Source organism: Lacerta agilis, chromosome 10 (genome assembly GCF_009819535.1).
Source record: "Lacerta agilis isolate rLacAgi1 chromosome 10, rLacAgi1.pri, whole genome shotgun sequence".
NCBI lineage: Eukaryota > Metazoa > Chordata > Lepidosauria > Squamata > Lacertidae > Lacerta > Lacerta agilis.
In genome coordinates, this window is record NC_046321.1 from 9850698 (window position 1) to 9865518 (window position 14821).

The 14821-nt window shown below is 44.6% G+C and overlaps 1 protein-coding gene across 1 annotated transcript in view; it reads right to left on the reverse strand.

Moving 5' to 3' along the window:
* Window positions 1-255: 255 nt before the first annotated feature.
* Window positions 256-14821, reverse strand: part of USP6NL (USP6 N-terminal like) — a 107939-nt gene continuing 93373 nt past the window's right edge. Inside the window, exon 14 of the mRNA XM_033163202.1 lies at window positions 256-3305. Coding sequence (XP_033019093.1) covers window positions 1897-3305 — 1409 coding nt within the window. The 3' untranslated portion in view covers window positions 256-1896. The remainder of the gene's footprint in view (window positions 3306-14821) is intronic.

Sequence of the window (14821 nt, forward strand, 5' to 3'; positions counted from 1 at the left end):
AAGTGCACCTCGGCCGGGCTCTGAAACAGGCCTGCGCAGCCTGCAGCTCACCAAGTCAAATTCAACCCTCCAAAGGCTCAAGGAGCCTATTGTTTGCAACAACTTGCTGGGACAGCAAGAACACGGTGCAAAGTGGGTGTTGATGTGGGCGAAAAGAGAAGGAAGGGAAAAGCAGGTGCCTGGTAGGCTACAATCTACAGCCCGTATGCTGCCTTGACTTTGGTGGATCACCAGTTATGGAGGTATATATTTTTCGCGGCCCACCAGAAACACCCTCTGGTTAAGCCACAGTGAAAATTAATAGGCATTCCTGGCAGACTGTGCCTCTGGTACACTCAAAAGAACAATGGGTGTGATGGTGCCAGACACAAAAGGCAACATCAATGGTGTACACGACAAAGAGCGATAAAAGCGTCTTGGTTTCTCAGAGTTGGTTCTGAAAAACTCTTATTATTACAGGAATAGCCGGTGCTTTTCAGGGGATCAAACCCTCTTTGTTGGGGCTGATGAAGGGAAATGCCATCTCTAGGAAAGACACCTTTTAATCTGTCCATTAAACGCTGTTCGTGTTGCACTTTTTTGTGTATTTACAGAAAGCCCTGAAATGCAGCCACCATGGTCAAAAGCAACTCGCTTAATGAACCCATTAAACAAAAGTTGCTTTCTGGCTGCATTTCAGGTAGCCCTCTGTGGGTGTACAGAACGTTTGTGTGACGCAGGAGGAGGATACCACATCGCAGCATGCTCACTCCCACCTGCAGCTGACATGCTTGCTTTCGTGTTTGAATCAGGCTGCACACACACAGTGCCCGGCCCACGTGGACCTGAAGCATGTGCTCTGCAAGCCATCAGATTTGAAGGGTACGGATCCTAGGGACCAACATGCATTGGACTCCATGTGTGTAGGCCCAGATGCAAACGTGAAATCCAGCACTCAAAAGGCAGGCAAGAGTTGCGTGGGCCAGCACAAACCCATCATTTGCCAAGCATACGTTCCAAATATCTGTATTCCAAATATTCTGTAGTCACTGACACTCGCGGTATATTAGCAGTTCTGTGTGCAAATGATGCACATATTGTATTTGATTGCACCTCTGCCCTCCCCTCCATCAAAACACACATTTGAGATTTAAAAATGAAGACCTAACGCACTGCAGAACTGCCTTTGGATATGCAAATGTGGATGGCGGGCTCAAATACCATCGACATCCTAGACACATGCTACAATTCGCAGACAGTCCTGATAGAATAAGCACCATTTATTGGCTGTATCAGAATGCCTTTGCTTTGGGTGTCAAACCTTGTCCTTTCTGAGCCATAGGCAGTAGCATCTCTGCTCTGGATAACCCAGAATGCTCACTCCTGGGTTACTGAGACAATGTATAGAAGAATGTCGATAAACCCCCATCCCAAGTGAATGGGGTGGTTTATAAATTAAGTTAACCAAAAAAAAAAAAAGAGAGAGAGAAGAAATAAAAAGTACTTTGTGGATGCAGTCCATGAATACACACGCCTCCATTTTAGACTCTGTAATTCTGTTGCCAAACGTGAACACACAATCGATTGTAGTGCCAGGTCAAAAAGCAGCTTACTGAGGTTTTAGACAACAGGGTCATTTGCTCAATTAGCTACACGAACGTAACAAACAACCGCCATGGTAGTCACGCTGAACATACAAACGTATTGCTATGTTTATGAGAATCCAACCTCTTCTGTCCGTTTTCAACGCTCACTTTCAGCTTTCGTCAACATTTAACACAGCTGTGAAATAGTGTCAGTTTGCATATGCCTTTATCTGAATTGTCCTGCATGAAGATCATGAATCTTGGATGACCACCAGACGTGCAACCATTGCATTCTCTTCCCCTGGTCTTTCAGGTGAGCACATGTCGTTTCTCAAAGCAGGACTGATTCATGCATGGACAACCCGTCAGTCTGGTGTCTGTAGTGGTGTGCAGGGCTTGGGGAACTGGGATACTGGTAGTGTGGCAAGCCGAGGTCTTCAGAGGGTGGGGAAGTCCTGTATCTTATAGGGCTATCCACTGAAATGGTGGAGAGATTATGTTCTTTAACAGGTGTCGACTGAAAAGGCGGGTATCTCCTCAAGTTAGCCAAGTGGCTTCGGCTACCATCTTGGCTCCAGGACTGCATGTAAGGATCAGGCCACTTTCTACTGTCTGGCAAATAATCTGCTGGGGGGATTACAAATCTGGTGGCGTTGGGCGACTTAGGTTTGCTTGCATAAGTTTCAACTGGGAGGACTTCGATTCGACTAGAAGGAGTCACAACCACATGTTGGTGGTTGGCAGTGTAATTTCTATGTGGTCTATCAGTAAACATCTCTGTTGGAAGTTCAGGGATGTATGGCCGGCTGGGAGAGCCGGTTCGATTCCCGTAATTATACTGTGTGGCTACGAAGCTGGAATGAACCATGCTGGTAACATGCTTTGGGGAATTTCCATGGTAAACAGGTGGGTTACTGTAAGATGGTGGCGGCGGCTTGATGTTATGTCCAATATCTGCCCCATCAGACTGGGAAGAGAATCTGGGGGCTCTTGGTTGTGAGCTGAAGGCATAACTGTTGGATATTTTTGGTGGACTAGATGTTTTCTCTGTCGACTTCCTTGAACCGAGGGAGTAAGCTGTGTTCCTCGGACTTTGCAGGATTGCCCTTTCTAGCACCTCTTCCACAGAATTGTCGTTCTCTGGGTCACCGCCAGGCACATTGTCATACTGCGACGCATTAGACTCTCGCTTACCCTCATCAACATCCAAAGCCCTGATCTTTTGCTTCACGTTGAATGCCTGCCCCTCAGGCCCAGGACTCGGTGGCATTCCCGAACTGGCATGGTTTGCAGATCGAATCTTGATCTCCATGGTCAGCTTTGCAGTCTTTTCAATGATTTTGACGTCCGAAGGCTTAATCCACCTGGGCACAAATTCCTTTCCTGTATTTAAAGTAGCGTTGGAATTTTGGTTAGCAGATGCATTATAATTTTGCTTGGCGTCAGACTCTGGCTGAACTTCAGGTTTTCTCCTGGGGCTCTCCAAGTCATGCTTCCGCACATTAGCCGTTGCAGGCTTTTGCTGTCTCCTTTCCAGTGAATCCTTTCTCCTCCGGTGGCCTGGTGAGCCTTCTTGGCCTCTCTCTACAGATGCTCTGCGTCCTCCCCTCTGGCTAGCCCGGCCATTGCTTGCTGCACTGGTGCCGCTCTGCCCATTGACCAGATGAGTAAGATTAAGCATGGCAGGCTGAGTTTCGAGCGGAACTTTCCCCAACTTCTTTGGAAGTTCGTCATCTTTACCTATAAGAAAGAGACACCAAAATAAGCATTACATATATAAAATGAACTCTTGCCATAGATCCCTCCCTGTGGCGAAGGAAGTTAATTGGTTCCCTGCCTCTACCCGCTCTTCTCCCAAAAAACACATGTCAATGTATGAATTACATAAAGCAACAAGAACTAAGGGTTCGCAGCTGAAATCGAGTCTTAAGAGGTTGGCGACTGTAGCAGATTTAGTCTTCTGTCCTATACATGAAACTCTCGAACAGTAATAGGAACTGCCAGCGGTCAGCCAGTTTGATACCGAAAGCATGCAAGATATCGAGGCATGCAAGAACTGTCTTACTAACACAAATCAAATTTGGAAACTAATTTTCTGACCTCGAATGGTCTTGAATATAAAGGCACAATATCTAAGCTGTGCAGGTTAAGTATTGCTTTTCCTGAAACTGCAGCAGTTCACAGTCTTAATTTTAGATGACAACACAGCCTTCCTTCTGAGTGATTAGGACTTTGTGGGAAAACTCTCCACCTCGTGTAAGTCCTTGCATATGTGTACAAAGCAGAGAGAAACTCAATGAACTGAGTTGCACCACAGTTACTCGAAAACGTCACCCCCCCTTTCTGATTTAAACCTCTGTTCTTTCTGATTTCTGAAGAGGAGGGTGGATTTAGAACCTTGCAACCGGGAAGATGTCACGTTCCAAATAAATGTGCCCTCCATACATTTGGTACTTTCTTCCTGCAACATGAGAAGGAGCATGTGCACATGCACCAGAGTCATTCAAGTTAGAACAGAGCTGGGAAACCCATTTTGGCCTTCGCCAGAATGGCCAATAGTGCATGGCTAAAAACACATAGAAGGAACCCCAAGGGCTATCGAGTCCAACTCCCTGCACTTCCTCATTTTTTTATATATTGGTTCAATGCATAGGGTTTTGTGTTTTTTAAGGGGGAAAAACTTTTGAAATGTACGTAGGTTGATTAATAAGGTGGCTTTATTCTTTTTAATTTAGTACATTTAAGGTCTCTTAATTACCACTAAGCTTTCAAGAAACCCCAGTGAGAATACTATAGACATTTTTATTGAATTCTTTGTTGCTTTGAAGATTGCTCTCTGTAATCTCTCCTTCTCTCACACAAGTCAGAGGAACAGGGATTGTGTTCACCCCGGTATGCATGGCTTAAAGCTGTTTAGATGTTGTGGGCTAACACCTGAAGATCTGAAAGGTGTGGGGGATGATATTGCAATGACCCTAAACTGCCACACTTAGTTCTCCAGTCGAGAGCCTGGGGTTACAAATGAAGAATTATCAGGCGCACTAATGGGGGGGGGGGAGCATTCCAAGGCCGCAACTGTTGATTGCCAAGACCAAAGCCATGCGCAAGCAGGGCTCGTGGGTTTCTATCAGATGTGGGAAATAATTGGAAGGAAAGTGCATCGGCAACGAAGGCAAAAGGAGAGGAGAAGGGATGAATAGAGCCACAGCTTTAGATCCCAGTCGTGTGGCCTCGGCATAAGGCAGATGAACTCTCACTCTGGGCTCCGTGTCAAAAAAGAGGCATGAAACAACACAAAGTATACAGCTTGCTTAGATCTCCCAACATCATTCAGGCCTCTAACTTTTAAGCTGGCCGTATAATCAACAAGGATCTATGGACAGAAACACACAGTATGGCCATCTTGTCACTAAAGCCCTGTTTCTCCTTTGCAAAGTGGCACCTGGAGAGGGCAGGGTGGAAGTGGAAAGGGGGTGCTCAGCCCTTTGCCCCCGCCATGAGAACATAAGAACCACCTGCTCGTTTAGGCCAATGCCCAATCTAGCCCAGGGTTTTCTTCCCACAGTGGCCAACCAGATGCCTGTGGGAAGCCTGCAAGCTGGGCATGAATGCAATAGCACTCTGCCCACCTACGATTGCCAGCAAATGGTCTTCAGAGGTATAATGAGTAGACAGTGGAAAGAGAAGGTGGCCATCATTACCAGTAGCATATAATAGCATGGCCTTCCATGAATTTGTCTTTTAAAGCCATCCAAGCTGATGGCCGTCACTGCCTACTGCGGCGGCAAGTTACATCGTTTAACTATGTGCTGTGTGAGAAAGTACTTTTTTTCAAATCTGCCCTGAATCTGCTAACATACAGCTTTTCTCTTATCTACTTTCTCCATGCTCTCATAATTTTATAACCACCTATCATGTCACCTCTTACTTGCCTTTTCTGCAAACCAAGAAGTCCCAGATGCTGCAACCTTTCCGCATAGTAAGTCATTTCCCACTACAACTATCCTCCCCAGATGCTATTCTATTGCTGCTGAAGCTGCAAGCCTGTTTATACTCTGCAAACAGAGGTTTGGAGAAAACTGCAGGAGGAAAGTGGCTGGTGAGGAAAGGTTAAGCATCCCTTCCCTCACCTGCCACTAAGGTGCTACTGGAAGGAATTTTTTTTATTTTGTTTTGACTATGGCAGACCAACACGACTACCTACCTATATTTTCCCTTGATCTGGACACTATACTTCTGTTGATGCAGCCTAGAATTGCATTAGCTTTTTTGCTGCTGCATCACACACACTGCTGATTCAGTTTGTGGCCTACTAAGACCTAGATCTTTTTCACATGTACTACTGGCAAGCTAGTATATATTTGTGCATCTGGTTATTCCTACCCTAAGTGTAGAATCTGACATTTGTCCCTATTGAAATTCATTTTGTTAGTTTTGTTGCTGACATGGTCTTGGGTTAGGTGAAGCTTAAATTAAGAACTGGGCTGAAAGTTGAACACCACTGTCAACTCAGGTGCTTCTCGTCAGGGCTGTACATGTGTTCTGCCTGCTTAATGCTTGGAATGGTCCCCTTGAAATTAGCAGTTTCGTTCCATGAAAATGTGATTATGATTATGGTGTGAGGCTGTGTTCACATTATGTGTTTTGTGCCATACCAGGTGGCCAATTTGCTATCCTATCATTATGGCAGGGTTCATTTAAACACAAAGAGATCTATACTCATAAGGTCTCTCCTTTCTTGCTTTAAAGCTGCTGCAGGCTTGTGATGAAACCTGGAGAATCCAGAACCTGAAGTGCAGTATGCAATCCTCTGTTGAACTGGAAAAAGGCAGACCATCAGTACTTAAACCAGTCCAATCTAAAATTCTTTCCAGTAGCACCTTAGAGACCAACTGAGTTTGTTCCTGGTATGAGCTTTCGTGTGCATGCACACGAAAGCTCATACCAGGAACAAACTCAGTTGGTCTCTAAGGTGCTACTGGAAAGAATTTTCGATTTTGTTTTGACTATGGCAGACCAACACGGCTACCCACCTGTAACCAGTCCAATCTAGAAGCTTCACAACATCTTCCAAGCTGAGTGATTGATGTTGTACATACCTATACATACCTTCGGTGTTTGAGGAAGACCCCAAGGAATAGCAGACAGAGCCCTAGGTTATTCCTAAGCTCACCCCCATGGGGTTCTCAAGTTGACTCCTAGAATCATTGATCCATTGCACACAGAACATGCAGTCAGCATATGAATCCGAGAGAAAGGAAAATGCAAGCATATCTAACAGTCCAAGTAAGTAGCCAGGAGCATTTTCATAAGACAACCAGGCCTTATAAAGCACCAAACTGGAATTGTGTTATGTGGGGGGGGGGATGTTTTCAAGTTTAGGAAAGCTGGTCAGGTCCCTTCTAGCAACCAAATTGCACCCCACTGCCACCCTTGCTGACGCCAACCCAATTTCATGTATAGGAGGTGTCAGGAAGAACTCAACTCCAACGACCAGTTGCCCTAGGACTGCAGAAGCAAAGAGAAGCACAGTTTGACTTGCACCGCCGCTCAGAGGAACAAGGGCTGCTGGGGAGCTTTTGGCATTGTTTTAATAATGTGTTGTACACTGCCAAGAGGATGGGTGTATACACATTTTTTAAAATACATAAATAAACTTGAAAAGGTTCACCACCTTCACTGCCAACACATCTCTTTTGCTGGGCATATGTTAGGCACATAGCACAGAAGAATGAAATGACACCTTTCCCACTTGGGAAAACTTCTCTAGCCTTTCCCAACAGGCTGATGTCCAATGGTTGTTGGGATTCCAACTCCTGCCAGCCTGGACTATGGTCAGAGATGATAGAGAGTTGTAGTCAAACAGCAATTAGAAGACACTAGGTTAGATGAAATGTGATCCAGCCACTTGGAAGCTATTCTTCACGATAGGCAACCAGACAACTGGGTTTCTAAAACCCTGTTTTATAATAAGTTGTTAGCCACGCTTGCTCCAATACAAAGTCCTGCATGCACACACAGAACACTTCCACATATGGGCTCATACGCTGCAATGACAACAGGTGAAACAAACCTGCATGCATATAAATGGAACATCTACCACTACTCTGAGAGAGGAGGTAAAATGCAGGTGAAATACCAGGATTGCTATATTATTGTTAAAAAGAACAAAGACTTACTGAATATAAAACAAGCCCATTATTCCACGCACATGAAACAAAACAGTTTTACAAGCCCATCAATCAATCAATCAATCAATCAAATAAAAGCAACTTTTGCTCAAACCACAAAGAACAAGAACACTATGAACCAGGCAGAGGCAAAAGTACCAGGAGACACTTGGGGGATAGTAGCGAACAGGAAGGCCACGATATCGGGTGCTGGCAAGAAAGAGGAAAGGCAAGTTCATTATCACCATCGTAAAAACCTCCCTAAGAAAGGACAACAGAACCTAAACTGAGCTACATGCGGAGTCAGCCAAAGCAAGCAAGTCATAAAGTGGTGTCTGGAATCGTCACTCCCAAGGGGCTGGGGGAAGAGAGCCAAGACAAAGGATGTACATGTCTCAAAGTGTAACACAGCACACCGAATCAAGGCCTTGTTTGCATCACCAATGGCAATATTTTTAAAGAATATTACAAACGTACAAAGAAGGGCACATAGCGAGATGCTCTGGCATCCCACAACTGCAAGCTGCTCTTCTCCAGGTGATTATTACTTGCAGAGCTGCCGTTTTCTAAATAATAATAATAATAATAATAATAATAATAATAATAATAATAATAATATTTTATTTATACCCCACCCTTCCCAGCCAAAAACCGGGCTCAGGGCGGCTAACACTAATTAAAATCACAGCAAAAACATAAACACAATCAGTTTAAAATAATATTCTCGGTCACAGGGCAAAGTTTAAAAAACGACTAGGTGTCCTGCAATCCACTTCACTGCAGAATCAGAGGGAGCCTCACAGCCCCACTTGATGCAGGCAGTCTAAGGTTAGCACATCCTCAATAAGCTGCTGTCCAGACTCTGTTGAAGCCCTACAAAGAAGGAGGTACCCTGCTCTCCCCTGGTAAGAGACTCCATTGCTAAGAAGCTTGACAATGTCTAATTGTACTGTCAAAAGGTTTCTCCTAATGTTACTCATAGCACACAATCGCCCAGTTTGGACAGTGCTGGCCTAGGTGTTGGCAAACCAAACAGATGAATAGGATTATTTCTTTCCTTCGTTCTCTTAAATAAAGCAAATATGTGATGTTTCTACAGAGTCTCCTTATGTCTGAATGGCAGAGTTATGCTCTTCCCAAACATCACTGACACTTTTTGAAGAAAAACAGTATTGAAGGAATACAGGATGAAGGACGTACCATTGGTTGGGGTCATGATCCAGCCAGTTAGGATTTCCCAGTTCTACTGACTTCAACAGCAGATATTTAAGTACATTACTCTCCCTTGGAGAGTAATGGGATACTAAGTGCTTAACTTTGGTTGGATCGGACCTGCTGAACTTCAGCTAGTTATTCTTCCAGCTTCTAGTCTTACAATTTTTGCAAGACAATTTATAAAGGTTTGTGGCAATAGGATTCCTACATATACTCTAAGCCTGCCTTTTACGCTCATGGCTACATATCAGATAATTTACAAAAGAAAACCTGTTAGTCTTTCAGCACTCCAAAGATTTCGTTTTTTAAAAGCCTTCAAATACATGGGCTTAGCTTAAAGAAATGCTTTTTCAGTTCCTAGCACTGGCATTCTGGGATACTTCTACTGTGAGTTTTGTCATTCAGAAGGAAAAAACAGGTGTCCCTTTAAAAAGCGGGGGAATATCTGGTTCTGCTATTCAAGTCATCTTGTTTTTAAAAGCTGGTATGGTGAAAGTACATGCTGACAAGGATTAAAGGAAACAAGGGAGCAGGGAGATTTGAAAAAAAAGAAATGCTACTGGCTTATTCTTGATCTTTGTCACCACCCAGTGGAAATTAATCACAACTGCAAAACCTTCCAGGCTAATTGTCCCAAGATGCATTAACAGCCAATTACACTGAACTGAATGGCACACAGAGTATGAGTTCACTTCAGTAACCGGCTTCGGACCCTCACTTCAGCTCCAGAATGTGCATGTCTTGAGAGTCCTCACATAGCTTAAAGGGGAGGCAATCGCAGGGAAACATGTTACAAGATTGATGGGTTTGTGGTCTTCCAAATCATTAGCTTATTTACTACTGAGATGCCAGGGGTTGAACTGGGAACCCCCCCTGCATGCAACGAGGAAGCTCTAACCACTGAGTTATGGTTCTTCCCCATCATGACATTTGACATTTTCCCACTGCACAACGGTGATATGGAAGGGGAAGCACACAAAAACACAGAACATTGTGGCATGATGACAAAGCAAGATCTAGCAGAGCAGATTTGTGGGGCGAAGGAGCAAAACCAGGTGTGCAGCTGAAGCTATTTTTCAGAAGCAAATATGTGTTCAGGGTGGCATTTAGATCTGTCCTTCACCAGAGTTCCCTTCCTCATTTCTGGATCATCATGATAAATAAAGGACATGCAAATCCCAGCAATTTTCAGAACACTGAAGAATTGGCTTAACACAATTGAGTTCTGCACTAACGTTTGGGGTGCTAATTGTATAAACTCGTTTTGGAAACTCTTACATAGATTAAGAGGAAGACAATTAAAAGCAGGGAAAAAATTAACAGGTTGCTTGTTCCTGGGCTACTGAAATAAAAGCCACAGGCAAACACATCGCAGTCCTCTGATGCAGACAACAATTTCAAGCCGTGCTAGATTTTACCAAGTCTAAGTGGATATTCAGAAGAGGCACAAACAGGGTTAGTGGCACCGCTTATATCCATAAGGATGTGAGGAGAGAAATTCAATAGCTCAAACTATACAGTTCAAATCACACAGACACAGGCAAAGTGCCGGGGGGAAACAAAGATTCCATGGCAACCTCTAACTTCATCACGTTTAGATGCACTCGAGAAATCAGTAGGAATAAAAAACATCAACAACATGGAAAAGTATCGGGAGAGTTAGTTGGTTAATGAAGTGGAGTGCAAAGGAAAAATAAAACGGATACGTGTGAGTCCTCCAAACGTATAAATGAAAAATTCCATATTCATCTGGAAAAGGAAAAACAAATACAAAAAAGTGGCATTACAGGAGCTGTAGAAGAGAAAGTACGCTGCACTGATCCTTTTACAACATTTTTCTATTATTATTATTATTATTATTATTATTATTATTATTATTATTATTATATAGATGCCAGAAAGGGAAAAATTGATAAGACATTAGCTAAAACAGAAGTCTGAACTGAGAAGAAGCTGATAGTTAGGAACCAAACTCTTAAATTCCCGTGAAGAATGAAAAGCAATGTGGTCTACTGAAGGAGGGTGACAAAAAGAGAAAGCAAAACAGAAAGTTTAAGGAGAAATGCACGGTCTTTTATTTAGGAACATGGGAAGCTGCTGCATACTGAGTCAAGCCATTGGGTCCATCTAGCTCAGTAGTGTCCATACTGACTGGCAACAGCTCTCCGGGGTGTCAGACAGAGAACATTCCCAGTCAAGCCTAGAGATGCTGGGGATTGAACCTGCATGCAAAGCAGATGCTCTATGAGTGAGCTACAACCCTTATTTATTTATAGCATGGGAACACTGCCCTATCATCAATTATATTCCCTGAGATAAAGATCCAACATCCAGGCAGCTACAGTGGTAAGGCAACAGGGAACTTTCCTCATTCACACAAGGAAATCCCCTGCCCATGTTGCCCCCTCCCTTCTCGGTCTTCTGCTACCTGGGAAGAACTTTTTATTCTAAACATGGAGGTTGTGTTAGTTTGTTTTCGCTCCATACATCTATATAATTTTAACAACAACAACATGTTTGTTGTGTTTCAGCATGGAGCTGTGAACTAAATGAGATACAAGAACATTTGGAGAGCCCAAGTCCTGTCTGATCCTGCATCCTGTTTCCCACAGTGGCCAACCAGATGCCTGTGGGATGTCAACAAGCAGGACATGAGCGCAATGGCCCTCGGCTGCAGCTGTTCCTCACTGACATGTTGCCCGGAGGCACTGTGCTGCCTCTGATCTCGGAGATGGCAAAGTCCTCGTGACTAGTAGCCACTGACAGCCTTCACTTCCACAAACTTGTCCCGTCCTCTTTTAAATTGGTGACCAATGGCCACCAATGGAGTTCTGCAGTTTAAACCACACACTGTCTGCTCCGTGCAAAGTGAGGGTGTGCAATGCTCCCTCTGCCCTCCACTTGCCCACAGAAAGTGGCTGGGCTGGCCAGCTGCCCACAAAAGGCAGGCAGCATCTCTGGGGAGCAGGGGTGGTGGTGGTATCAGTTAGCCCTATAACTCCCTAGTTCTCAGTCCTTTGCTCATCTGCGTGCATTAAGTAAATTGTCTGCCAGAGAGGTTAGCAGCATCACTTAGCAGCAAACACATATGGCTTTCTGGTGGAAAGGACACCTGGCAACACACAACCCCCACTTCCTCCAAGTTCTCACTTTCCCTGCAGTTTGAGGGGGGTGATGGTGGAGGAGCTGGTGGCTGGTAGGGATTCGTAAGCAAACAAAACCCCTATCTGTTGACCCTGGCTAGAGGGAGACAAATATCCCAAAGTAGGCATTCTGAAAGAAGGCTGCACACTATCTTTCCCCAACCCGGTAGCCTCCAGATATTCTGGACTACAATTCCCATCGGCTCCACTGGCTCAGACTGATGGGAGTTGTAATGCAGAATATCTGGAGGTAACCAGACTTGGGAAGGCTGGTGCACATGGAGGCACAACACATCCTTTGTTCACATCAACAAGTTAGGATTGCTAGTCATCTTTCAGAGTCAAACTGGATTAATGGTGACATAGCCAGTTAACGAAATAATGTCTCTGCAGCATCATTCACGGCTTCTACTTTCTAAAGGAGATGGTGCCTACTTGTGTAACGGGCAACATTTTTTTGTTTTTGTTCAGAAGCTCTTAATGCATGCTAAGTTCTAAGGAAATGCAGAAGCCTTATCAGGAGCACTGGGGAAGGAGTCAGAAAGTGTGAAAAATTCACAGATGAGCTAAAATTAAAGAGCCTTCTGAGGTCCTTGATCTGTGAAAAATAACCAGAGACCCACTAGATGTGATAAAAGGATCCTGGGAGAGAAGAAGCACTGGAAGGCTTCCTGGCGTTTCCTTTACTGCCTGATACATTTCAGACAGAAGGAAAAAGCTGTGATCGGGCAATTTATGAAGTTCTGTACCCTTTCTTCTTCCCCCATCTGCTCCACAGAAGACATTCTGTGCTTGATAGGAAGGACCATCAGGCTGTGGAAGATCTTCCTTTTGCAAAACAGCCTTTTCTTGGGATAGTACAGTTTTCCTGGGGTAGAATAGGGTGTGAAGCAACTATATCTGGCCATGGTCCTGGAACGCAAATGCTTTAACTGAGCAATTAAGTGTTTTTTGACCATGTCTGAAGGAAAGGAAAAGCCCAAAAGCAAACTGATAATCAGCACAAGCCTTAAAATTGCCCAGTCTGTCTCATTCTGAAGGAGAGTTTAGAAGAAAACAGGGAAGAGTACACCCTACAAATTCCCTTCCAGATGGACTGCTATGTTTTCAATGCTGTGCAAAGTTATGTCTTTGACAACAGACCAAAGTCTGCCCAAACAGCTCTGGAAAGCTCTTAGCACCCTAAACAAGGCTTGCCAGATGGAGAATTCCACTAAGCCTAATTAGTGCTTGGATGTTCCCAGATGGGAGGGACCTAAATTAGCAGCATGGCTAGAATTGCAAGCTGCCAATAACTATTTCACTATTACAGGGAAAGGGAAGTAGTAGAGGATCTGCTTTGCAAATGCAGGAGGTCCACGGTTCAATTCCTGGCATCTCCAGTTAGAGCCGAGAGAACCCATGGAGAGCGGCTGCCAGTCAGTGCAAACAATACTGAGCTACATGGGTCTATGATCTGACTCGGTGGCGTAAGGCGGCTGCAGCTTAGGGCACAAGGATGAAGCAGAAGATGGCATTCCTCACCAGTTGTAATCTTAAAGCACAAGCCTATTTATCTTTACTCTGGGAGTAAGTCCCAAAGTGTTCACTGCAGCCTAAAAGGATTAAGTTGAAGGTGCATAATCCACTCCTAGCACAACCTGCATAACAGGGATGTTGTGAGGATGACATGCATCAAACAATCCATGCCACCCTGAGTGCTAGAGCACATAGGAAGAACCTATAACCCGCCACATCTTGCTAGTCTAGCAACTAACTTCCATCAGCTCCACCAGCAAGTGCCCATTGTCAGAGATTATGTGAGCTGGAGGCTCTCCTGATAACTCATGGTAATGAAAACTTTGGAGTTCTCATGATTGGTACTATAAGTAGTAGTTTGTGTTTTCTGCTTGTGCTACCTTTTCCCTATAAGCTTTCTGTGGAAAATCCAGGAGTTTATATTTAAACTCTGGGAGAGGTTTATCTCACTAACTCTCCCAGCTGGTCAGAAGGGAGTTTCCACCACCCCCTCCATCGTTCTAGCTGCCCTAGCTTTTTTTGTACTCATTTGACTTCATTTTTATCCCGCCCTTCCTCCTAACAACTCAAGGAAGCTCACAGGGCTTCCCCCCACCCCTACATTTTATCACCAGAAGCACCCTGTGAAGTAGGCTGGGCTGAGAGGGAAGGAGAGAGCAGCTGGCTCAAGGTCACATGCAGAAAAAAAGCTGAGTGTTGTCTCTTTTCCTGCCAAGCAAACAAGAATAAGCCCCGGAATCCAAATCCGGAACCTCCTTTTCACCCCTCCATTCAATAGCCTGTAAGGAATTCGGACACAGCACACAAGGCAAACATCCCTGTCCATCTCAGCTGCCAAGTCCTACAAGCCAGCTTTCATTTCAACTTGCAATGTCATGCCCTAGACACTGCAATCTGTCCATGATGGGAATGAAATAACCAAGGGTTATATCTGGACATTGTGGGTCTACATTGGAAGCAAGGCAGAGCGAAATGATTTATTCCAAAGCCAAAAGGTAACCTTGCCCCCAATGATTCCTTATGCCTCTCTCAATTTTGGTGCTGCTTCTCTGTATTGACGTGGCCCTATTATTCTCCCTCCCGGACCGGCTGACCTTGATGTGGAGGTGCAAAAGGAAGCCTTAGCTGGCAGCCAGTGCCCTTCATTGAGCTCACATGAGACAGGATCAACCCTGTGCTTGCCTGGGGAGGAAGCTGCCTGCCCCCTGCA